This window comes from Schistocerca nitens, chromosome 9 (genome assembly GCF_023898315.1).
Source record: "Schistocerca nitens isolate TAMUIC-IGC-003100 chromosome 9, iqSchNite1.1, whole genome shotgun sequence".
NCBI lineage: Eukaryota > Metazoa > Arthropoda > Insecta > Orthoptera > Acrididae > Schistocerca > Schistocerca nitens.
This window is the reverse complement of record NC_064622.1, coordinates 290,458,368-290,484,050: the sequence shown is the minus strand read 5'-3', so window position 1 is coordinate 290,484,050 and position 25,683 is coordinate 290,458,368. Positions and strand designations below refer to the sequence as shown.

At 37.3% G+C, this 25,683-nt stretch overlaps 1 protein-coding gene across 1 annotated transcript in view; it reads left to right on the top strand.

Annotated features, from left to right (window-relative positions):
• The window catches only part of LOC126204186 (cubilin-like), a 1,516,445-nt gene that overhangs the window by 313,966 nt on the left and 1,176,796 nt on the right, over positions 1-25,683 (top strand). Inside the window, exon 17 of the mRNA XM_049938590.1 lies at positions 4,200-4,362. Coding sequence (XP_049794547.1) covers positions 4,200-4,362 — 163 coding nt within the window. The remainder of the gene's footprint in view (positions 1-4,199; positions 4,363-25,683) is intronic.

The window sequence follows — 25,683 nt, the reverse complement described above, 5'->3', positions numbered from 1 at the left end:
AACTGTGTAACTGCTGTGGTAATGCTTAGCTCTTTTTCTATGGCCATGCTGAGGGTCTAAAAGCAGTTTGTGTTTTTTGAAAAAGGCACTAAGCTGTGACAGGATAATACTTTTCAATATCTTACTAAAGGTGGGAATTAGTGATAATTGGTCTATAGTTGGAGGCATCTTTCTTACTTCCCTTTTTATACACTGGTTTCACAACACAAGAGTTGGATACACGTTTTCTCTAATGCTGCAATTAATCAGTTAGGTAAGAAGTTTTGGAATTCCTTTTATGGATATCCCATCCGGATGAAAATTTTTTCTTTAGCATGTGTATTCACCTCCATAAATTCAAACTTTTCATATAAAGTGAGGTTACTTGTTGCAGTTCTGAAATAGGCAGCATAAATATTAAGTCAGTTCTTGACAAGATTTCAAAGTGGTGCAGAGACTGGCACTTTGCTTTAAATTTTCAGTAATGTAAAAGTGTACATTTTACAAAAAGAAAAAAAAGCATCCTATGACTATGATATGAATGAGTCACTGTTGAAATCAGCCAACTCGTACAAATACCTGAGTGTAACACTTTGTAGGTACATGAAATGGAATGGTTACATAGGCTCAGTTGTGGGTAAAGCAGATGGTAGATTCTGGTCTATTTGTAGAATACTGGGGAAGTGCTGTCAGTCTACAAAAGAGATTTGCAAATCACTTGTATGACCAGTTCTAGAATATTAGTCAAGTGTGTGGGACATGTACCAGATAGGACTAACAAGGGATACTGAATGCATACAGAGAAGGCCAGCACAAATGGTCACGGGTTTGTTTGATCTGTGGGAGAGTGTCACAGAGATACTTAGGTTTGCATAGTTCCTCAGAAGACAGCTTAAAATATTTAAAAAATGCATTTCTGCAAAAGTTTGACAAAATTCAGCTATATCCTACATCACCGAAAGAGATGTCTAATATTATTAGCTCTCTTAAAAACAAATGTTCCAGTGGTTATAATGAAATCAGCACTACCATAATTAAATGTTGCTCCTCAGAACTTTGTGACATACTGAGTTACTTATGTAATGAATCCCTCCACAGTGGTACTTTTCCAGATAAGTTTAAATATGCTATTGCCAAACCATTACACAAAAAAGGAAACAAATCATCGGTGGAAAACATCCATCCAATTTCATTATTGGCAGTATTTTCTAAAGTGTTTGAAAGGGTTATGTACAATAGACTTTATAAACATTTAGTACAGAAAAATATTCTCATTCGCAATGAGTTTGGATTTCGGAAAGGATTGTCAACTGATCAAGCTGTATTTACTTTTATAGATGATATATTAGAATGAATAAATCTAAAGTTATTATCACTTGGAATATTCTGTGATCTGGCTAAAGCTTTTGCTTGTGTTAAGCATGATATCCTTATACAAAAGTTAAAATATTATGGGATAACAGGAGTAGCAGTGTGTGCCCATACCAGGCTTACCACATGAAAGTAGTCATTCAAAATATGAAACCATCAGACAAGGGGTGCCCCAGGGCTCTATTTTAGGTCCCTTGTTGTTCCTATTATACACTCCTGGAAATGGAAAAAAGAACACATTGACACCGGTGTGTCAGACCCACCATACTTGCTCCGGACACTGCGAGAGGGCTGTACAAGCAATGATCACACGCATGGCACAGCGGACACACCAGGAACCGCGGTGTTGGCCGTCGAATGGCGCTAGCTGCGCAGCATTTGTGCACCGCCGCCGTCAGTGTCAGCCAGTTTGCCGTGGCATACGGAGCTCCATCGCAGTCTTTAACACTGGTAGCATGCCGCGACAGCGTGGACGTGAACCGTATGTGCAGTAGACGGACTTTGAGCGAGGGCGTATAGTGGGCATGCGGGAGGCCGGGTGGACGTACCGCCGAATTGCTCAACACGTGGGGCGTGAGGTCTCCACAGTACATCGATGTTGTCGCCAGTGGTCGGCGGAAGGTGCACGTGCCCGTCGACCTGGGACCGGACCGCAGCGACGCACGGATGCACGCCAAGACCGTAGGATCCTACGCAGTGCCGTAGGGAACCGCACCGCCACTTCCCAGCAAATTAGGGACACTGTTGCTCCTGGGGTATCGGTGAGGACCATTCGCAACCGTCTCCATGAAGCTGGGCTACGGTCCCGCACACCGTTAGGCCGTCTTCCGCTCACGCCCCAACATCGTGCAGCCCGCCTCCAGTGGTGTCGCGACAGGCGTGAATGGAGGGACGAATAGAGACGTGTCGTCTTCAGCGATGAGTCGCTTCTGCCTTGGTGCCAATGATGGTCGTATGCGTGTTTGGCGCCGTGCAGGTGAGCGCCACAATCAGGACTGCATACGACCGAGGCACACAGGGCCAACACCCGGCATCATGGTGTGGGGAGCGATCTCCTATGCTGGCCGTACACCACTGGTGATCGTCGAGGGGACACTGAATAGTGCACGGTACATCCAAACCGTCATCGAACCCATCGTTCTACCATTGCTAGACCGGCAAGGGAACTTCCTGTTCCAACAGGACAATGCACGTCCGCATGTATCCCGTGCCACCCAACGTGCTCTAGAAGGTGTAAGTCAACTACCCTGGCCAGCAAGATCTCCGGATCTGTCCCCCATTGAGCATGTTTGGGACTGGATGAAGCGTCGTCTCACGCAGTCTGCACGTCCAGCACGAACGCTGGTCCAACTGAGGTGTCAGGTGGAAATGGCATGGCAAGCCGTTCCACAGGACTACATCCAGCATCTCTACGATCGTCTCCATGGGAGAATAGCAGCCTGCATTGCTGCGAAAGGTGGATATACACTGTACTAGTGCCGACATTGTGCATGCTCTGTTGCCTGTGTCTATGTGCCTGTGGTTCTGTCAGTGTGATCATGTGATGTATCTGACCCCAGGAATGTGTCAATAAAGTTTCCCCTTCCTGGGACAATGAATTCACGGTGTTCTTATTTCAATTTCCAGGAGTGTATATTAATGACCTTCCATATGCAGTATCACAAAATGCAACTTTTGTCTTATTTGCAGACGATACAAGCATTGGTATAAAAAACAGTACCTGTGATCTCACTGAGCAATCAGCTAATGAAATATTTGTAAGTATCAGTGGGTGGTTCACAGCAAATGGATTGCCACTGAATTTTGACAAGACCCAGTACATGCAGTTTAGTACCTCACAAAGAATACCTAACCCTATAAGTATAATGTATTCAAACAATGAAATTAAAGCTGTAGACAGTGACAAATTTTTAGGGGTGCAAATTGACTGCACCCTAAATTGGAAAATTACTATTACAACAGGACTTGCCATCTGCAGTGTACCTCAAAGTGGTTGGTAGAGTATAGATGTAGAATGAGAATGTTGCTATATTTCCGGTGAATCCTTCAAAGTTATAGTGTACACATACACATACACCCTTACAGCTACATAGTCCTGAGTGACTACATTGGATCAACTCTGCAACTCGTCAGGTCACAAGTTGTGTTGGGTTGAGTGAGGGAAGAAAGGAAACATGGAGCTGGAGGCAGTGTTTGGAAAGGGTGACTGACTGGTGGCAGGGAGAGGTGGCAGGTGCACGAGGTGTGTGGCAAGTGTTTGCAATCTCATTCTGACCATAGGCAGGGGGACTTGTCTGCTACATATAATGGAGGAGTGGACTGGGCCAGGGAAATAAAACAGAGGAAAAGGGTGGTTGTAGAGAGGAGGGTGAGAAAGGTGTGAGTGGATGTTGAATGGATAACGTGCCAGGGGTGAATGCGAGTGTGAAGCAGGTGTTAGCAGTGATTAAGCCCATCCTTTGATCACATAGTCCTCCAGGCCTTAATCTGTTGGATCTGTGTGTAATTCATGTTATATAATATGTATGTGTTGCCGTAGCCTTTTCATATTGTTTTAATGGTACCAAGTAACAATCCTTCGTGTGGCATAGTTAATAGTAGTAGGTGGCTTTCCTTTTGAATTAGAATTACGGAGGTACAATGACATATAGATGTACTCTGTCATGAAATATGACCAAAAAACTTTATTCAGTTAATGTAATTTGTATTTGTAATATATATGATAAATGGAAGCTAATCAAGTTCTGAAATTTGTACTACTCATATTATTTGTTCATGTAATTTTCTTTTTGTGTAGAATAAAAAGTGTCAATTTTTTATCATTTGTAAATGAGTTCTTTTACCTTCAGTTCTATGATGGACTTTCTGAACATGATCCATTATTTGCTGAATTCTGCAATTCATCAGAACCAGAACCTCTAACATCACCAGGAAGCACAGTTATGATTCGCTTTCATTCAGACAATGAAAGCAGTGACACAGGCTTCCAGATTGCATACTCCACAGTCCCAGGTATGTAAGCACTTTAAAAAACAAATAATTCAATAATATTATCAAGGTGTATCTATGAGTGCGAAATAGTGAAAACCTTAACGAAATTTTATGAGACAATTTATTACATACAGAATTTATTAAAATTTTATAGTGGATTGCACTTCGTCCAACAGTTTTGAACATAATGGTTCCACTAAACTTATTAAAGAAAGAACTTAATCAATTTCAGAAGTCAAGAGAAGCAGACATATGAAAGATACGCAACTACTTGAGCTAGTGTAGACATAAAACTATTAATTTTATGGGCACCCAACTGTGTTAGAATGCTGTACAGACTATGCACTGAGGTGTTTGTGTATTTATTGTAATGACTTGCTGTTAGGTGCCAGTATTGGTACCGTAACATATGACTGAACCACAAGCATCACTGTTCATTACGGTTGCAGACTGTCAACATGGGCCTGGACAAGGTGTGCAGGGCTTTACTTATTGAGCTGTTTTATCAAAACAACAGCAGTAGTGCTGCTGCTTTTTATGAGTATTAACACATTGCTCATGAGGTTACTTGGTTATTCTGTAACACATTTAGAGCAAATCAAATCAGGCTGATCATTCCAAACTGTGTGGCCACCAAGATCACCAGGTTTGAAGCTGTGAGATGGGTCACTAACATACTTTGGAGGTTGAAGATTAGCATCATGAGGGAGATAGCCAACATTCCACCTGAAATGTTTTGGGCAGCAGTAGAGCATTCTCTAGTGCGATTCCAGGCTGTCATGGATGCAGAAAGCCATCACAGTTAGCAGCATTTGTAACCTGGATTAACAAATGTTACCCTTTCATTTAGAAATTAAAATATGTTTCTTCAATGGTTTATTCATTATTTCTCTTCTGCATGTCCTTACAAATGTTTCTACAAAGTTTCATTCTTATGATCCCTTGTTTTTTGTGGGGGTCCTCTCAAGTAGTGGAAGTTTAATTATAACCACCCTGTACTTCTCTCGTCCCAAAATTGTTTTCAGATCAGTTCAAATGATACGAATACATAAAATGCCACAGTTTCCGTAATTGCATTAAAAAAAGGTGTGGTTCTTAAAAAAAGTAGTTGATAGTAGGGTCAAGTCAGAATATGCGTTATCAACATCAAGCAGCTGTTTTAAAGGTATCAATAATTTTTTTTGCCTTGATGTAATAATTAAACACCATAAAAATAAAATGCTAGACACTATTTATGCCAACTTAAGCCAAATTTAACATATTAAGATTAATGAGAAACACACTTCTTTTTTAAAAGAAAGATACTGCTGTTTGGAGTGTACGAAGTACTGAACAACTGATGTTTACATCGCTATTGCTCATTTAATATTTCATGACCATAATGATATTTATCATAATACAACAGTTGTTTGCAGGCTGTAAGAATCTGCGGCTATTGAATACTATTACTTGTTCAACCTTCAAGAATCCTCTCTTCTTGAATGTAGATAGTCAGATAATTTGTAGAAGTTACTAATAAGGTGTGTGTGTTATTTTCTTTTGAATTTTTTTGGATTTTCTGTTTTTTGCTTTATGAAAGTTGAGAGATTGTTGAAGGCCTTTAAAACTGCAGAATAGGAATCTTAGACAAAGAAGGAAATTCTACATGGAAAAAGTTTTTTTTTTGTTTGGTACTGTGCTTGTGCAATCACAATTTAGCTAGGAATTGTTTTGCTATCAGCAACAAATACCATTAAAGGGTAAATACACTGGAAAATGAGTAAGAGAAATCCAAGACCTTTGAAAATGCTTCTGTAAATGTCCAGTCATATACTTCACTAAGTATTGTAACTACTGATTTTACTAAATGAATACCTCCTTTAATTATTAGTACATTACTTCAAACAGGATGAAAGTTTGCAAAATATGTCAGGATTCTTGACTTCATGTCATGTCTTTTTCTATCATGAGGAAGTATATGTAGTTACATACATAACAAAGTATTCTTACTACTAGCCTTTGCTGAATGAATGCTTTGGTTACTTTAGATGCATGATGTAAGAAGACAGTTCTGTAACACAGTGGGAAATGAAAGTATGAGTAACATGTCTCAAGATCCTCAGCTAACTTTTTAAAATAATTTTCCTAATGTTTCATCAGGTTCCACCTGTCCATTCCTAGTGGTCGAATAACAATGTAGTGGCTGGGTGGCAATAGAGGATGAACTTTTGACAACTCCAGTCATTTGTGTAGGTGAAATGTCAGGAAAATTGTTAAACAAGTGCCAACCTACAATGTCTCTAAAATGTTGTTGTTAATGACACAATCTTTTGGTGATTCTTAATTATTACTTTTGGTTATTATTTAGCTTTTTAGGTTTGCCATAGTTAAAATTCATTAATAGAAATTGCGGCTGATGTATTTTTGTTGGGTTCAAGCCTATATATGTAACATGCTATTTACTAAATTGCCACTGGATTATTTCACTGAGTCTTGTAATAAAGTATTGCAATTAATAGTACATTCTGCATTAGCTAGCATAAGAGCATGATTTTAAAACCAGGGGATAACGCACATCTTTGGCTAGTTTTAACACAGTACGTCATAGAGAGACATTATAACACCAAAACCATAAAATATTGGCTGCGCTACATCTGCACTGTGAAGGAAAATATTTGTATTTGTTGTGCTGATATGAGCACTGCTGGAAGGGAAAGGTTTAAATTTAATTTTGACACTTCATGGCAGTGATCTATTCGATCAGGCACTGCTAGATTGTTTTGCTATTGGCCTGCTATGAATGCTGAAATAATGCAGATATTTGACATAGGGCACACAAAACTACGGAATAAAGGCATGAAATAACCAGTTTAAAACAATTATTCATTTTAACAGTTAATTCATTACATATACGATTACAGACCTGGTATGGCTATGTAAGCTATTATCACATCTACCAGAACAAGAGACGACGAACCAGAGAAGGGGGGCATACATTGTCTTCCCCATGTATAGAAAAACCATAGATAATAATTCTCATTAATACAATTACCATAATATGTCTATACAACACACATTGTCTGTGGTTCAGTATATTAATAAGTTTTGCAAAATTAGCTATTTTTGATAATAGGTTTGTCCATACATGATGTGTCCTGGTAATTTCATACAGTCTTATATATATTTTGTCAAATTGCATATTATGACGATATATGGGTCACCATAAAGACATTTAGTATGACCATGAGTTTGTCGTGGTCATTCTACAGGCCTTCCTACAGTGCGTATGGTGAGAGAAGAGTTCTGACAGTTGACACGGCCTTGTCACAAGTGCTTCGTGCATCCACGATGGCCAATCAGATTGTGAGCCTTTGCTTACGTTACCATGGCAATGCCCCAGTGTTACCATAGTGCTGGGTGACTGCTGTTGGCTCGTTGCCCGTCCTTTTCAAATACTGGCAATTGCACTGCCAGCTGTCAGAACTCTTCTCTCAACATACAAAGTATACACAGTTTCACTGTTCTTTTATTGATGTGTATTACACTTTTTCACACTGAGATTATTCACAAATGATCATGTATAACATAAACACAATTAGTTCATTTACTGTTCTTTCATTTAATAACATTGTTTGTCATCAAGTCATTTATCATGAAATTTGAGACTTTTGATTTGTATTGCTTATCAACATTTTCTGCGGTTTACTTTGTACAGTTTTTGCAGCTGAATTATTTGACCAGTAATATTTATTGCTTGATACTGTTTAATTGTTCAGTTACTAATGCATTCTAACGCCTGGTTGGGATGAAGATCTGATGGTGTAGGTCATTTCTATTACGGTCCTCCCATTCGAGTGCGGTTCAAGGGAAAAATTGACATAAAGGAAAAAATCCCAAAAGGACCTACCTTCATCCCAGTAAATGCACTGGTTCATTAAGTTCTCAAAAATTATTTACTTTCAGAACAAGGTTATTGTAACATTTAAAATGAAAAAAGTAAAACAAGATGGCGGCTAGTGTTAAGGTAAATCTTGTATCTCCGCGAAAAAAAGTAAAATTCGATGGAAAAAAGAAATCGTGTATGAGTTGTAAGGACGAGATATCAAAGCTAAATGAACGTATAAAAAGTCTACAGTTCATAATCGGTACTCTAAAACAGCATATAAAAGAACTTCAATCGGGAAAATACGGGAAGCAAGAAGACACGGCCTCCACAGGAAAATGGGAATCCGTGACTGAAGAAAACTCTATCCAGGAAGATAAATCTCAAAGAAGCAGTGTAACTTTAATACAAAAAAGCAGTGTGCAAAAATCGAATGTAGTAAATCATGGAATACAGCCATCTGAAGAAAAACTGTTGCAAGGAACTGAAAGTAAACAAAAACATGTGCAAACAAACAACTCTAGCATGGTAGCGGAAAAGCATGTAAACAGATCAAGCTTTCCTCGAAATCACGAACCTCCAAACATACCGGTAGTGAAAAGTAAACTGTCAAATTCTCAAAGAAAGTTATTGACTGATTCTAATATCGTGTGCAAAAACAGATTCAGTGTGCTATCAGAAAAAACTAACAGACAAAGTGAAGCAAATATACAAACGAAAGTTTCAGAACCGAAAACAACAAACGAAATATGCAAGCTCTTCAGCAATGTGACATATATTAATGCAGACAGTCAAAAAAGAGAAGATTTCACTACCCATGGATTGTATAGAAACATGAAAGGGAAAGTAGCACTGTGCGATGCAATCATGGAACAATTAAACCGAAATCAGCCAGGCTTAGTGCAGCCTCCAATTGTAGCAGCAGCAGCAATGGAATCACCGATTTCAAATGAAGAGCATATTACTCCAATGACTTCAGGAAGTGTCGAAGTGGCAAGAAGAGGATCCACATCTAGCCTAGTTGTAGTTCCTCAAATTACAACTCCAAAAATTACAGCAGAAACGCCATCACACTACTAGTCAACTCGCCCAACACGAAACAGGAAAGAACCACAGTGTTTTTTATGGCAAGTGATTCCAGAGAAATGTTGATTTCATCTTCTAAAACATCGCTCTGGAAAGAAAACTTCAATTGTAAAAGTGTTAAAAATGATATGTCATGTGCATCTGTCGAACATAAGGTAGGCCAAAACAACCTAGTAAATAAGTCACTGTCGAAATTTATGCTCCTGCACCAAAATGTACAATCCTTATCAAATAAAGTTAGTGAGATAGAAATATTGTTATCAGATGAACTAAAAGAAGTGTCAGTTATATGTGTTAGTGAGCACTGGTTATCAGAAAATATGTTACATCACACAAGGATAGAGGGCTTTACCTTTTCATCTTTTTTTTTTGTAGGAAAACCTCCAAGCATGGAGGAGAGGATGTCAAACACGATAATTTAAAGTTCACTAACCAGCTAGGGGAAGAGCAAAACTTTGAAATTTCTGCTACACAACTGACAAATTAAAATATAATTGTTATTTGCATATATAGAAGCCCAGATGGAAACGCAACTACTTTCATTGAAAATCTTGAGAAGGCACTTAACAGTATAAAAATAGTTAGTAAAACAACCATCATATGTGGTGACTTTAATATAGATTTCAACAAGAACTCAAAAGACAGATTAAACCTTGAGGCCTTATTAAAAACCTACAATATACATACAACTATCAAATCCCCCACCAGAGTCACCAAATCGTCAAGCAGTGCTATAGATCAGATACTAATAAATACAGATAAACATTTATACAAATCTAGAAATATGAATACAGGTTTCAGTGATCATTATGCACAGTTTATTGAATTCCCAGTAGAGACTGCTGGAAATACTGAACAACAAATGACAAGAAAAGGTAGAAATTTTAGCAAGCACAACCTAGAACACTTCAGGCACTTACTAAAAAAAGAAACATGGAATGATATAGACAACTATGAGGACACATGTAAAAATTTTGACATGTTCATGGAAATATTCTCCCATTATTTCAATATTTCTTTTCCAGTTAAAAACCAAACAATAAAAACTAGAAAAAGAAATGTTACATGGCTGACGAAAGGCATTAAAATATCATGTGCTGAAAAGAGGAGACTTTATGAAATCTCAAAAACACAAAATGTTACAGAAGAATTTCTGGAGTATTTCAAGAATTATGAGTGTGCTTCACAAAGTCATAAAAGAAGCTAAAAAAACAACAAATTATCACCATATAAAAATGGCCAGGAACAAAATGAAAGCCACGTGGAAGATAGTCAGAGAACAAGTAGGAAATGAGACCTCCCAAAATGTAAATCTCCAGGTAATCCAAGATGGCAAAAAAATTACAAATCCAGAAGAAGTAGCCAATGCTTTTAATACATACTTTGCAAATATTAGTGAAAAATTACTCTCTGACATAAAATCTTCAAATAAAAATTCTGCTACAACACCATCAGATCAAAATAGAAACTGCAACTCCCTATTTCTTACTCCAGCCAACCTAAGGAAATTATACTATCAATTACAGAGTTAAAAACAAAATTTTCAACAGGTGTGGATGAGATTCCAGATTATGTCATTAAAAATGTGGGTGACCTCATTGCAATACCATTAGCCCACATTTTCAAAAGTTCATTAACAAATGGAGTCTTTCCTTCCTGCTTAAAGACAGTGAAACTGAAACCACAGTTCAAAAAGGGTAAGAAAGAAGACATAGCCAATTATAGACCTATTGCCTTGCTATCTACATTTTCGAAAATACTAGAAAAAATTTTTCATAAGAGGTTGCTAGATTTTCTAGAAAAGTGCAAAATATTATCCACAACCCAACATGGCTTCCGGAAAGGCCTATCAACAGAAACAGCAATATATGAATTTCTGGATGAAGTACTCGAAAAAATTGATAGTGGACAAAAAGCAACTGGCATATGCCTTGATCTGTCTAAGGCTTTCGACATCATAGACCACACCCTATTGCTGCAGAATCTTGAAAGAATTGGTATCAGAGGTATGCCTAACAACTGGCTTAGATCATATCTTACTGACCGCAAGCAAGTAGTAGAAATACATTTTCACTAAGAAAATAAATCAACAAGACACTATTCTGATTATAAAGCAGTAAAATATGGAGTACCGCAGGGCTTGGTACTGGGCCCCATCCTATTTTTGATATATATAAATGACCTAACATCAACCAACCAGTACCATAGCACTATCCAGTTTGCAGATGACACAAGCATATTAGTCAGTGGGAAACTGCAGAGATACTACAGACAAGACTGTATGAGGCATTAACAAATGTTGTAAACTGGTTCAACCAAAACAAACTAATAATAAATAAAAGTAAAACAGGAGCATTAAATTTTCATAATGTCAAGAGAAACATTGAAGAGGATATAAGAATTCAGATTTCAGACACAGATATTGCAAGTGTGCCTAATACAAAATTTCTGGGGGTCTGGCTACAGGATAATCTTAGATGGGAAACTCACATTGACAATATATTAAAGAAGCTAAGTATCATGTGTTATTTAATGAGAGTGCTAAAAAACTGCTGTCATAAGGACTGTCTAATGACAGTTTACTATTCTAATATACATTCAGTCCTAAAATAGGGGATCAATTTCTGGGGTAACTCGCCATCCTGCCTAAAACTCTTCAGGATGCAAAAAAGAATAGTGAGAATCATGGCTGGAATAAAAAGGAACAAACCATGTAGACCATTATTTAAAAGGATGGGGATTTTTCCACTTCCATGTATTTTCCTATTTGAAAGTGCAATGTTTATAAAGAAATATACAATAACAAATCCTAGTATCCTCCCCAAAAATGAAAATGTTCATCATCATAATACAAGACAGAAAACTGCCTTTCATGTACTCCATACAAAAACCAGTTTGTGCCAAAAAGGAACATTACACCATGGAAAAATTATCTACAATAAATTGCCAAGAGAAATTAAAGTAAAGACTGATGAAAAAATTTTAAAGCAGCATTAAAAGAATATCTGTTGACACATTGCTTTTATAGTGTGGAAGAGTTCCTCCAAAATCATTGAGAGTCTAAGTGATGATTATGCAAATACTGTAACCATTAATACTGGCCTGTAAATACATTCAGATGTAATTCTCAAGTTTCTAATGGGGTTCAAGTATAAGTTGTATACCGACTTGCCCAGTATATGAAGTAAAATTCTGTGAATGTAATTCTCTAGTGTACATGTCAATTCAAAGTGTAGAAGAGTTCCTCAAAAATCCTTAGAGCTTAAGTGAGGATCATGCAAATACTGTAATACTGGCAGAAGTAAAGCTGTGAGACCGGGCGTGGGTCGTGCTTCGGTAGCTCAGATGGTAGAGCACTTGCCCGCGAAAGGCAAAGGTCCCGAGTTCGAGTCTCGGTCGGGCACACAGTTTTAATCTGCCAGGAAGTTTCACTGTAATCGTTAATATTGGCTTATACATATATTCAGTTGTAAACTTCAAGTTTGTAATGTGGTTTAATTATGACTTACACATTGACTTGCCCAGTATATGAAGTGCTGTAAGATTTTGTGAACATAATTTTCTAGTTTCTAAAGTGTTTTAATTGTAAGATATACTTTGACCTGTCCAATGTCTGATGTGCTGTACTGTACATGTAAGATTTACTGGACCAATAAATACAATACAATACACTACAATCTATATATATGCACATATATAGAAATCTCATTTGCATATGAGTAAGTTTTATGTCCTTGGTTTGAAAAATATTTACAATGTTTCTCCATAGAGATTGATTCAGAATTATATGCTGCAAAAGTTGTTTCTTTATGTCTATTTTCTCTAGTGTTAGGGTCTTCTCTGACAAGGTTAAAGGTGTGATGCTGGATTGTAGGTCGTCTGTCGAGATGTTGCATAATGCCCGGTTGAAACAAAAGACAGAACTCCAGATCCTCCACAAATGACAGCTTGGCTGCTGTTGCTGCTACTCATGTGCCTTTTTCTCACACTGTGTACCAGTACTGCTATTCTTCGCATCTCTGGCATTAGTGTTCATGAAATCATTCAGATGTGCATTAGACACAGTTTAATGCAGATGTTACACGCTATGGAGGAAACATACATAGGTTTGTTATTTATTATTGCTCACTCAGGAACAGTATTGCAGAATATTTGTCTTGGCACTACATTTCACACTTCCTCTATTGTGCTTTGACACATTGTCATATGTGCTACATACAAGTCAGTATTCATAAACACACATTGTTTTGGCAAAGTTTGTCATGTTTGATAGTTCACAACTAGTGCGGTACCCCACATCTCAAGTACATTCAGTGCTGAAATTGTGCGTTGTTGCCACTGCACTGCTGGCAGAAGTACGCCGATTGTTGCCTGAGAGTATTTTCAAGAAGTTCCAAACACATTGGCCACAATCCTTTATGTATGCCACCACTGTCTCACAGTATTTACTTTTCTTGTGCAGAAGTTAAGGACAACTGGTTTTTATGCCACAGCTTGGTTTTATGAATAAATAGGCTTATATTGTCATTTCAATGTAGTAAAGTTCTTAAATAATGCCCAGTATTCGGTCTGTCCACTACTAAGATGTGTTTCCTTTTTACTTATACATTCATTATTTCACTGTTTAGTAACACTAACACACTTTACTAATAGTTATTGCTAGTACACAAGCTGCATAGCTACGTATAAATTTTAATGTATGCATTTTTATATCTGTATTCGTCTTATGGACAGTAACTTTTTTTTTTTTTTTTTTTTTTTTTTTTTTTTTTTTTTATACACATGATATACATAGGTCTGTACCTTGCCCTAAATATTCATGCTGGGTTCATATATTTGTACATCTGTGACAAATACTGTACCACAAAATTTATGTCCTGGCAAAAGTCTGGCCAGACTTTACAATAATTGGCATAGTTTTTACAATCCTGTATGTTATTACAAAATTTTAAAATTCCTATCAAGATGTCTCCATTAGGACGACAGTGTATGTTCCTCGAATTACATGAAGCCCAAGCATCCTGACACTAAAGTGTAATTACTAACACAGAAGGGGAAAATACCTCCAAATGATGTTGTATGTACTGGTGGCACATACCCTACCTACTCTAATTCATCTCTAAGCGATGCACAAAAGATATCTGGTTCTAAATACCTATTTTCATTATTTAGAGTTTCTTATGCAGACTGACATCACTATAATTTCTCAACACATATACTGATTATAAATAAATGTATTACATTGCAAATACATTAAAATTTCAATTGAAAATTGTCAAGTACTGCTTAAAGCAGGTTGACTTCTGTGATTTCAGCTTTTGTTCATAACTTTCTTTTCACTTGTCTACAATGTATACTCCATCTTTATGACATACACTTCATGAAATTCTACTCAAGGCCATTCATGTTTTCAAATACTTCTTCTTATTGCCCAATAAGTTATTTATACAAACTAATAGCAAACAACAGACAGATAAAAATGGTGCATCACATATTTACTGTATTAAGCTTACATCCTTACATTTGTCCTCTAGCCACCCCTGCTTAGCCATTTTGCACTTCCTGTCGATCTCATTTTTGAGACGTTTGTATTCCTTTTTGCCTGCTTCATTTACTGCATTTTTATATTTTCTCCTTTCATCAATTAAATTCAATATTTCTTCAGTTACCCAAGAATTTCTACTAGCCCTCGTCTTTTTACCTACTTGATCCTCTGCTGCCTTCACTACTTCATCCCTCAAAGCTACCCATTCTTCTTCTACTGTATTTCTTTCCCCCATTCCTGTCAATTGTTCCCTTATGCTCTCCCTGAAACTCTGTATAACCTCTGGTTCTTTCAGTTTATCCAGGTCCCATCTCCTTAAATTCCCACCTTTTTGCAGTTTCTTCAGTTTTAATCTACAGGTCATAACCAATAGATTGTGGTCAGAGTCCACATCTGCCCCTGGAAATGTCTTACAATTTAAAACCTGGTTCCTAAATCTCTGTCTTACCATTATATAATCTATCTGATACCTTTTAGTATCTCCAGGGTTCTTCCATGTATACAACCTTCTATCATGATTCTTAAACCAAGTGTTAGCTATGATTAAGTTGTGCTCTGTGCAAAATTCTACCAGGCGGCTTCCTCTTTCATTTCTTAGCCCCAATCCATATTCACCTACTACGTTTCCTTCCCTCCCTTTTCCTACTACCGAATTCCAGTCACCCATGACTATTAAATTTTCGTCTCCCTTCACTATCTGAATAATTTCTTTGATTTCATCATACATTTCTTCAATTTCTTCGTCATCTGCAGAGCTAGTTGGCATATAAACTTGTACTACTGTAGTAGGTGTGGGCTTCGTATCTATCTTGGCCACAATAATGCGTTCACTAAGCTGTTTGTAGTAGCTTAGCCGCGTTCCTATTTTCCTATTCATTATTAAACCTACTCCTGCATTACCCCTATTTGACTTTGTGTTTATAACCCTGTAGTCACCTGACCAGAAGTCTTGTTCCTCCTGCCACCGAACTTCACTAATTCCCACTATATCTAACTTTAACCTATCCATTTCCCTTTTCAAATTTTCTAACCTACCTGCCCGATTAAGGGACCTGACATTCCACGCTCCGATCCGTAGAACGCCAGTTTTCTTTCTTCTGATAACGACATCCTCTTGAGTAGTCCCCGCCCGGAGATCCGAATGGGGGACTATTTTACCTCTGGAATATTTTACCCAAGAGGACGCTATCATCATGTAATCATACAGTAAAGCTGCATGCCCTCGGGAAAAATTACGGCCGTAGTTTCCCCTTGCTTTCAGCCGTTCGCAGTACCAACACAGCAAGGGCGTTTTGGTTATTGTTACAAGGCCAGATCAGTCAATCATCCAGACTGTTGCCCTTGCAACTACTGAAAAGGCTGCTGCCCCTCTTCAGGAACCACACGTTTGTCTGGGCTCTCAACAGATACCCCTCCGTTGTGGTTGTACCTACGGTACGGCTATCTGTATCGCTGAGGCACGCAAGCCTCCCCACCAACGGCAAGGTCCAAGCTTATCTCACTAGGGGTAAGATAGATACGGCCTACAGGAAAATTAAAGAGACCTTTGGAGATAAGAGAACCACTTGTATGAACATCAAGAGCTCAGATGGAAACCCAGTTCTAAGCAAAGAAGGGAAAGCAGAAAGGTGGAAGGAGTATATAGAGAGTCTATACAAGGGCGATGTACTTGAGGACAATATTATGGAAATGGAAGAGGATGTAGATGAAGATGGAATGGGAGATACGATACTGTGTGAAGAGTTTGACAGAGCACTGAAAGACCTGAGTCGAAACAAGGCTCCCGGAGTAGACAACATTCCATTGGAACTACTGACGGCCTTGGGAGAGCCAGTCCTGACAAAACTCTACCATCTGGTGAGCAAGCTGTATGAAACAGGCGAAATACCCTCAGACTTCAAGAAGAATATAATAATTCCAATCCCAAAGAAATCGGGTGTTGACAGATGTGAGAATTACCGAACAATCAGTTTAATATGCCACAGCTGCAAAATACTAACACGAATTCTTTATGGAAAAACTAGTAGAAGCCGACCTCGGGGAAGATCAGTTTGGATTCCGTAGAAATACTGGAACACGTGAGGCAATACTGACCTTACGACTTATCTTAGAAGAAAGATTAAGGAAAGGCAAACCTACGTTTCTAGCATTTGTAGACTTAGAGAAAGCTTTTGACAATGTTGACTGGAATACTCTCTTTCAAATTCTAAAGGTGGCAGGGGTAAAATACAGGGAGCGAAAGGCTATTTACAATTTGTACAGACACCAGATGGCAGTTATAAGAGTCGAGGGGCACGAAAGGGAAGCAGTGATTGGGAAGGGAGTGAGACAGGGTTGTAGCCTCTCCCCGATGTTATTCAATCTGTATATTGAGCAAGCAGTAAAGGAAACAAAAGAAAAATTCGGAGTAGGTATTAAAATTCATGGAGAAGAAGTAAAAACTTTGAGGTTCGCCGATGACATTGTAATTCTGTCAGAGACAGCAAAGGACTTGGAAGAGCAGTTGAACGGAATGGATGGTGTCTTGAAGGGAGGATATAAGATGAACATCAACAAAAGCAAAACGAGGATAATGGAATGTAGTCGAATTAAGTCTAGTGATGTTGAGGGTATTAGATTAGGAAATGAGACACTTAAAGTAGTAAAGGAGTTTTGCTATTTGGGGAGCAAAAGAACTGATGATGGTCGAAGTAGAGAGGATATAAAATGTAGACTGGCAATGGCAAGGAAAGCGTTTCTGAAGAAGAGAAATTTGTTAACATCGAGTATAGATTTAAGTGTCAGGAAGTCATTTCTGAAAATATTTGTATGGAGTGTAGCCATGTATGGAAGTGAAACATGGACGGTAAATGGTTTGGACAAGAAGAGAATAGAAGCTTTCGAAATGTGGTGCTACAGAAGAATGCTGAAGATTAGATGGGTAGACCACATAACTAATGAGGAGGTACTGAATAGGATTGGGGAGAAGAGGAGTTTGTGGCACAACTTGACCAGAAGAAGGGATCGGTTGGTAGGACATGTTCTGAGGCATCAAGGCATCACCAATTTAGTATTGGAGGGCAGCGTGGTGGGTAAAAATCGTAGGGGGAGACCAAGAGATGAATACACTAAGCAGATTCAGAAGGATGTAGGTTGCAGTAGGTACTGGGAGATGAAGAAGCTTGCACAGGATAGAGTAGCATGGAGAGCTGCATCAAACCAGTCTCAGGACTGAAGACCACAACAACAACAACAACAAGCTTACATCTACTATTTACAAGTTTTATGCGTCATGTGCATGTTTCTTAATATCTTTATATGGGTAAAATCGATTGACTTTGCCAGTTTTGATGTCAGCTAACACATATCTACATCCAGGTAGTATCCAGCACGTTCTCGAGTTGGAGTCTCGGTCTCGCACACAGTTTTAATCTGCCAGGAAGTCTCAAGATCCATGTAGTATGTTGATAATTTTGTGTGGGCCTGCATGTAACAGTTGTCATTTTTTACTCTTTCTCTGTAATATGGATGACTTTGGATGACACCTCAGTGACACCAAATCATTATTTCAAATGATTGTGTCCTGTTCACATGAGAGTCATTCTTTGTTTTTCTTGCCTGGGCACATTGAGACAAATTAACCAAGACTTCTGCATGGATCTGGTCTTGCTGCTTTGCCTGCCTAGGTAAGTGTGGTAATGACCTAAGCCATTCTTTCGTATCCGCTTTGCCCATCAATACCTCAGCTGGTGCATATCCCGTTGTGGCATGAGATAAGTTATTATGAGTATGAAATACCCACTTCATATGATTGTTAGCCATGTATGTCCTCATAAGTAAATTCTTTAAATATTCTTTCAATTGGGCTAGCCTCAGGGTGTAAGCGTCAGATCATTACTTGTTTGATTCCTTTTTCTTTGAGGAATCATTTCCATTTAGAACTGGACAAGTATGCAGCATTATCAGCCACGATTGCTGATTGTAGGTATGTAAACCTTCATGTGCCTGATCACATCAATAGCTTTAAATATATTCAATGCATATAACTTTATGTATTTTGTAAAGGTATGAAATATGGCTTGCTGATACGTAACCCAACTTCTGGCTGTTGGTAAGCAACCTGCGATGTCGACTGACGCTAATTGCATTGGATTTATGGGTATGGCTGTATGCAATATATTTTTGTTTGATCAGTTCATGTGTTTTGCCTTTTGGCAGATGTCACATGTTTGTGTAGTACTTTGTATATGGGTCTTTAGATTCTTTGTGTGGTGATACTGTTTCATAATAGTCACACAATTTTTGTACCAACATGCCCCCATGTCATGTGCATATACCATATTAAGTCCTTCAAACATGTTTGAGTTACACCCTCGAGTCTCAAAGGGTGCAGGTCGGACACAGGAGGACACAAATCTAGGAACAATTGCTATAACACTTGTAAATTGTTATAGCTCTATTGGGAAAGTACCAGAGCTCCAAGTGCTAATAGAAAGCACTAATGCTGAAATTGTTGTAGGCACTGAAAGCTAGGTGAAGCTGGAGATAAGTCCAACTGAAATTTTTGTGAAGGACCAAATAGTGTTCAGAAAGGATAGGCTGAATACAGTTGGCAGTGGCATGTTTGTTGCTGTTAGAAGTAATTTATCTTGAAGCAAACTGGAAGTCAGTGGTTCCTGTGGGTTATTATGGGTAGAGGTGATTATTGGCAACCAGTATAAAATAATAGTTGGATATTTTTACTGACCTCCCAAATCAGATGATGCAATTGCTGAAAGGTTCAAAGATAGCTTGAGTCTAATTTCAAACATGTATCTGACTCATACAATTATGGTTGGTGGTGACTTCAATTTAACATTGATATGTTGGCAAAATACATCTTTAAATCCAGAGGTATGCATAAAACATCATATGAAATTCTGCTAAATGCATTCTCTGAAAATTATTTTGAGCAGTTAGTTCATGAGCCCACTCAAATAGTAAATGGTTTTAAACACACACTTGACCTTTTAGCAACAAATAATCCTGAACTAACAGCGAGCATCAAAATGGATACAGGGATTAGTGAACACAGGGTTGTCGTAGTGAGACTGAATACCATAACTCCCAAATTCTCCAAAAATAAACGAGAAATATACCTATTCAAAAAAGCAGATAAAAATTTGATTGAAGCCTTCCTTAGAGAGAATCTCCACTCTTTCCAAATTAACAATGTAAGTGTAGAACAGATGTGGCTTGAATTTAAAGAAATTGTATCAACAGCAATTGAGAGATTTATACTAAATAAACTAACAAACAGCTTGAACTGTACACAAAACAGGTCAGAATTCTGTTGCAGAAACAATGAAAAAACCTTGCCAAATTGAAACAAACACAAAATCCCCAAGATTGGCAATCTCTTACAGAAGCTTGTAATTTAGCACGGATTTCAATGTAAGATTTTTTTAATAGTTTCCACAATGAAACTTTGTTTTGAAATGTGGCAGGAAATCCCAAGAGAGTCTGGTCATATGTAAAGTATGCTAGTGGCAAGACACAATAAATGCCCTCTTTGCGTGATAGCAATGGAAATATTATAAATGACAGTACTACTAAAGCAGTGTTACTAAACACAGCCTTCTGAATTTACCAAAGGAGACAAAGTAAATATTCCAGAATTCGAAATAAAAGTAGTCTTCCAGTCCTCACTGAATACCAGTTAGGTTCCTTTCAGAGTATGCTGATTCAACAGCTCCATACTTAACAATCATATACAACCATTTGCTCGATGAAAGATCTGTACCCAAAGAATGGAAAATTGTACAGGTCACACTAGTATTCAAGAAGGGCGGTAGGAGTAATCCACTAAATTACAGGCCCATGTCATTAACTTCAATATACAGCAGGATTTTGTAACATATATTGTTTTCAAAGAATTTGAATTACCTCGAAGACAATGGTCTATTGACACACAGTCAACACAAATTTAGAAAACAGCATTCTTATGAAACACAGCTAGCTGTTTACTCACATGAAGTGTTGTGTGCTGTTGACAAGCGATATCAAATTAATTCCATGTTTCTAGATTTCCAGAAGGGTTTTGACACTGTACCTCATAAGTGGGTTGTAATCAAATTGCATGCTTATGGAGTATTGTCTCAGTTATGCAACTGGATTTGTGATTTCCTGTCAGTGATGTCACAGTTTATAGTAATTGACAGAAAATCATCGAGTGAAACAGTAATGTCTGGCATTCCCCAAGATAATGTTATAGGTCGTTTGCTGTTGCTGATCTATATAAATGATTTAGGGGGTAATTTGAGCAGCAGTCTTAGGTTGTTTGCAGATGATGCTGTTGTTTATAGCCTAGCAAAATCATCAGAAGATCTAAACAAATTGCAAAACAATTTAGAAAAGATATCTGTATTGTGTGTAAATTGGCAATTGATCCTAAATAGTGAAAAGTGTGATGTCATCCACTTGAGTACTAGAAGGAATTTGTTAAACTTCAGTTACATGATAAATTAATCAAATCTAAAGGCCGTAAATTCAACTAAATAAATAAGAATTACAGTTCTGAACAACTTAAATTGGAAAGAACACAAGGTAGATGCAAATGAAAAATTCAAAAATTTCATGACATTGTTTAAATTAACTTTTGAAGAAACATTTCCTAAATGTCCATTATCAACAGCAGGAAAAAACAAGTGGGTCGCAAAAGGCATCAAAAACTTGTCTGAAACACAAGTAACTGAGCTCCATTAAACACAGCCAAAGTTATCCTGCTTTCTCACTCTTTTATAAAAGATATAGGAAAACATATAGGAAAATATTGCTTGCAGCAAAGAGAGCTCATAACTCCAAACTGGTGCTCTCTGCTGAAAACAAAAATAAGGCAGTATGGAAGATTGTAAAGCAGGAAACTGGTACCAGGAAAATGAATCTGTCAAACTTGAAAATCAAAGAGCAAGGGACTCTAATAAAAGACCCAATATATTTGGCAAACTATATAAATGATTATTTTAGTAGCATAGGAATAAAATTACTGGAAAATTTTAAAACAGCCCCTCAGGTCAAAAAGCTAAACAATGGTGTATCACACTCAATGGTGTTATTCCCTACAACACAGGAAGAAGTCTACAAAGCAGTCAGCAAACTGAAAAACAAAAACTCAGCTGGTCTGGATGAAGTCCCCATTTTTATAATTAAGGACTGTATCAAGAGCCAACTTCCACCTTTAGTTGATATTATAAATCAATCTCTCAGGCAGGGCTACTTTCCAGACTATTTAAAATATGCTAAATTACTACCTCTCTTCAAAAAAGGTGATGCAGGAAAAATTGAAAATTATAGGCCATTTTCTCTACTCTCATGCTTTGCAAAAATATTAGAAACAATTATGAAAGATAGGCTAATGAATTATTTAAATAAATAAAACTTACTGTCTGTTGACCAGTTTGGATTTCAATCAGGGAAAAGCACAGAATCAGCAACAGCACACCTCACAAAACACATTCTAGAAGCATTATATAAAGGGAAGTACACAACAGGTATATTTCTTGATCTAACTAAAGTGTTTGATACTGTAGACCACAACATATTGTTAAATAAGTTAGATGAACTGGGAATAACGGGACTTGTGAAAATGTGGTTCCAGTCATACATAAAAAATAAGAGACAGATAACTGAAATCTCACATGTTTCAAGTTGCTCAAACTATATTGTAAAGTATACTTAAGACCCAAACTATGTATATATAGGTGTCCCATAGGGTAGTGTCCTTGGTCCAATACTATTCATCATTTACATAAATGACATCCCACAGAGCATCAAGCATGGACAAACAATATTGTTTGCAGATGACTCAGATGTTCTAATCAGTGACAAATCACCAGATGCACTGAAAGAAAAAGCCGAAATAACACTAAACAATGTACATGAGTGGGCATCCAATAATAAACTAACACTAAATTAAAAATAAAATGCTGTTAACTTCTACGTCTTAAAAAAAAAAAAAAAAAAAAAAAAAAAACCTCTATAACAACTTTAAGTTAAACGATGAAACTATAGAATGTGTAGACTACACAAAATTTCTTGGTATGCATGTTGACAGTCAGTTAAAGTGGGAAGAACATATTAAAATACTTAGTAACAGAATCGCTACAGCATGCTATGCTCTTAGAATTCTGACTGCAGTGTGTGATACTACATGTGTCAGATCTGTATATTTTTCTTATATCCACTCTGTTATTACCCATGGAATAATATTTTTGGGAGTCAACAGTAAAAATATTCAAATATTTTTCAAATTACAGAAAAGAGCAATTCGTATAATAACCAAGAGTGGCAGTAGGGCTCATTGCCTTGAACATTTCCAAAAGCTGGAAATACTAACTGTCCCCTGTGAATACATTTTTCAAAGTATTATGTATGTAAAAAAAAATATTGACAGCTATGTTAAAAATTCTTTAGTACACAGCTATGAAACTAGAAATCAATACAATCTGCATCTAGAGAGGAAAAATAAAGTTAAAACTCAGCAGAGCTTGTTGAACAATGCCGTTAAATTATATAATAAATTACCCCAAAATATAAAAGATATTGACAATTATTAAATACAAATTATCACGCAGTAATGGATTATCTGAATTTAAGAAAGTAGTGTAACTAAAGTAGCCTGCATTGTAAAACATGAGGAAATAATTATAATATGAAATCCAGAATTGTACAGTACTATAAGAAAATTACATAAGGATATAAAACTAATGTAAGATACTTTAAAAATGTGTGTAAATATAAATTTTATGTGTATAAATTGTAGGTATATTGTATTGTATATGATTTTGCTGACGAAATCCGCACAATGTAAATTGTTACATGTATTAATATAGAAATCAATCAATCAATCAAAAATGTTGTGGGGAAGGTGAACCAGAGACTGCAGAACACACAGAAGATGCAACAGATCTACTAAAGAGACTGCCTACTCTACGCTTGTTCATCCTCTTTTGGAGTACTGCTGCACAGTGTGAGATCCTTATCAGATATTATTAACAGAGTACCTTGAGAAAGTTCAGAGAAGGAGAGCATGTTTTGCATTGTCAAGGAATAAGGGAGGCAGTGTCACAGACATGATACAGGATTTGGGGTGGAAATCATTGAAACAAAGGCATTTCTCCTTGTGACAGTATCTTCTCCCGAAACTCCAGTGACCAACTTTCTCCTCCAAATGCGAAAATATTTTGCTGACCTACATTGGGAGAAACAATCATTATAATAAAATAAAGGAAATCAGAGCTCCCACGGAAAGATATAGGTGTTCATTTTTTCCGTGCACTGTTCGAGAGTGGAATAATAGAGAATCATTGTGAAGGTGGTTTGATGAACCCCTTGCCAGGCACTTAAGTGTGATTTGCAGAGTATCCATATAGGTGTAGATGTAGATGTAGATATATGGTTACAGACCTGATATGGCTATGTAAGCTGTTATCACATCTTCGAGAACCAGAGAACAAGACAGATGATGAACAAGAGAAGAGGGGACTACACTGTCTCCTCTGCATATAGAACAATCATAGATTCTCATTAATACTTCCATAATATGTCTGTATGACTCATATCATTTGTTATTCAGTATATTAATAAGTTTTACAAAATTTATTATTTTTCCACAATGAGACTAGAAGGTAGGAGAAGAGGTACTGGCAGTGCTAAAGCTGTGAGGATGTGAGGATGGGGTTTGAGTCATGCTTGGGTAGCTCAGATCGTAGAGCACTTGCCCCGCGAAAGGCAAAGGCCCCGAGTTCGAGTCTCGGTCCAGCACCACAGTTTTAATCTCCCAAGAAGTTTTATCATTTTTGATAACAGTGTGTCCACACATTCACATGATGTGCTCTGCTAATTTCGTGCAGGCTTATACATATTTCATCAAATTGCATGTTATGACAACATATGGGGATGCCATAAGCCGAATATTCTGACATGAAAGCCAACAGGAAGTATCTAAACAAGCGACCATGAAGGCGTTAACAACTTTACAATTTCAAAGACATTTTAAACTCTTTTGTGCTGCAGTAGTTGAAATTCCAAGATGAAAACAAAAAAGTAGGATAGGTACCCTTTACCTGTAGCTGACTTATGTGTGACACAGAGACACACGCAATGTCACAGAGACATAATTAGCTAGAAGGAGACACAGTTGGCTCACATTGGAAAAGCAAAATATGTACGTTATGGTAACAAAGGTAGCACAGGATTTGGACATGGGAGCAGTATATAACACCCCATTCTCATTTGAAGTATATAGACCTCTGTCAGAGGGTACCACAGCAAGATGATTTGTAGTATTTATCACTTGGATTTTAAGTGCGCATTGGTTGATTATGAATAGAGCCACTGTGATACAGCTGCACTTTCAATCTTTATTAATATTTTTGTCACATAGTTTCATATTTATGTGATACTAAAGAACTACTGAAGAGCAGAGCAACTTTTCTATAAATATTTGCACTGAATACATAATAGAGAGAGATTCAAATCTTAAACTGACAGTGTGTCAGGCCAAGATAACAGTTGGTGAAAGAGCTCAGATTGAAGTCTGAACGGAAATGGTGATGGTGAGCTGTGCTGGTTGCCACACGTATATACCTGCATGGTCAACACAGCAGTTACTTTGTACATTGTTTGCAGAATTAAATATGCTCTTCTGTGCTCTGTTATAATTATGAGTTTGCACTACATGTCTTACATCTCCCCACAGCAGAAAATTTATTTTTTGAAAAAGTTTTTTGTACAAAAATATGTTAAGAATGGAAACTCAAGAAAGTTCTGCTAAAATTGCACTGTAATTTGCTACATCATTTGTAAATAATTTTCATTGAACTGTTCTCAG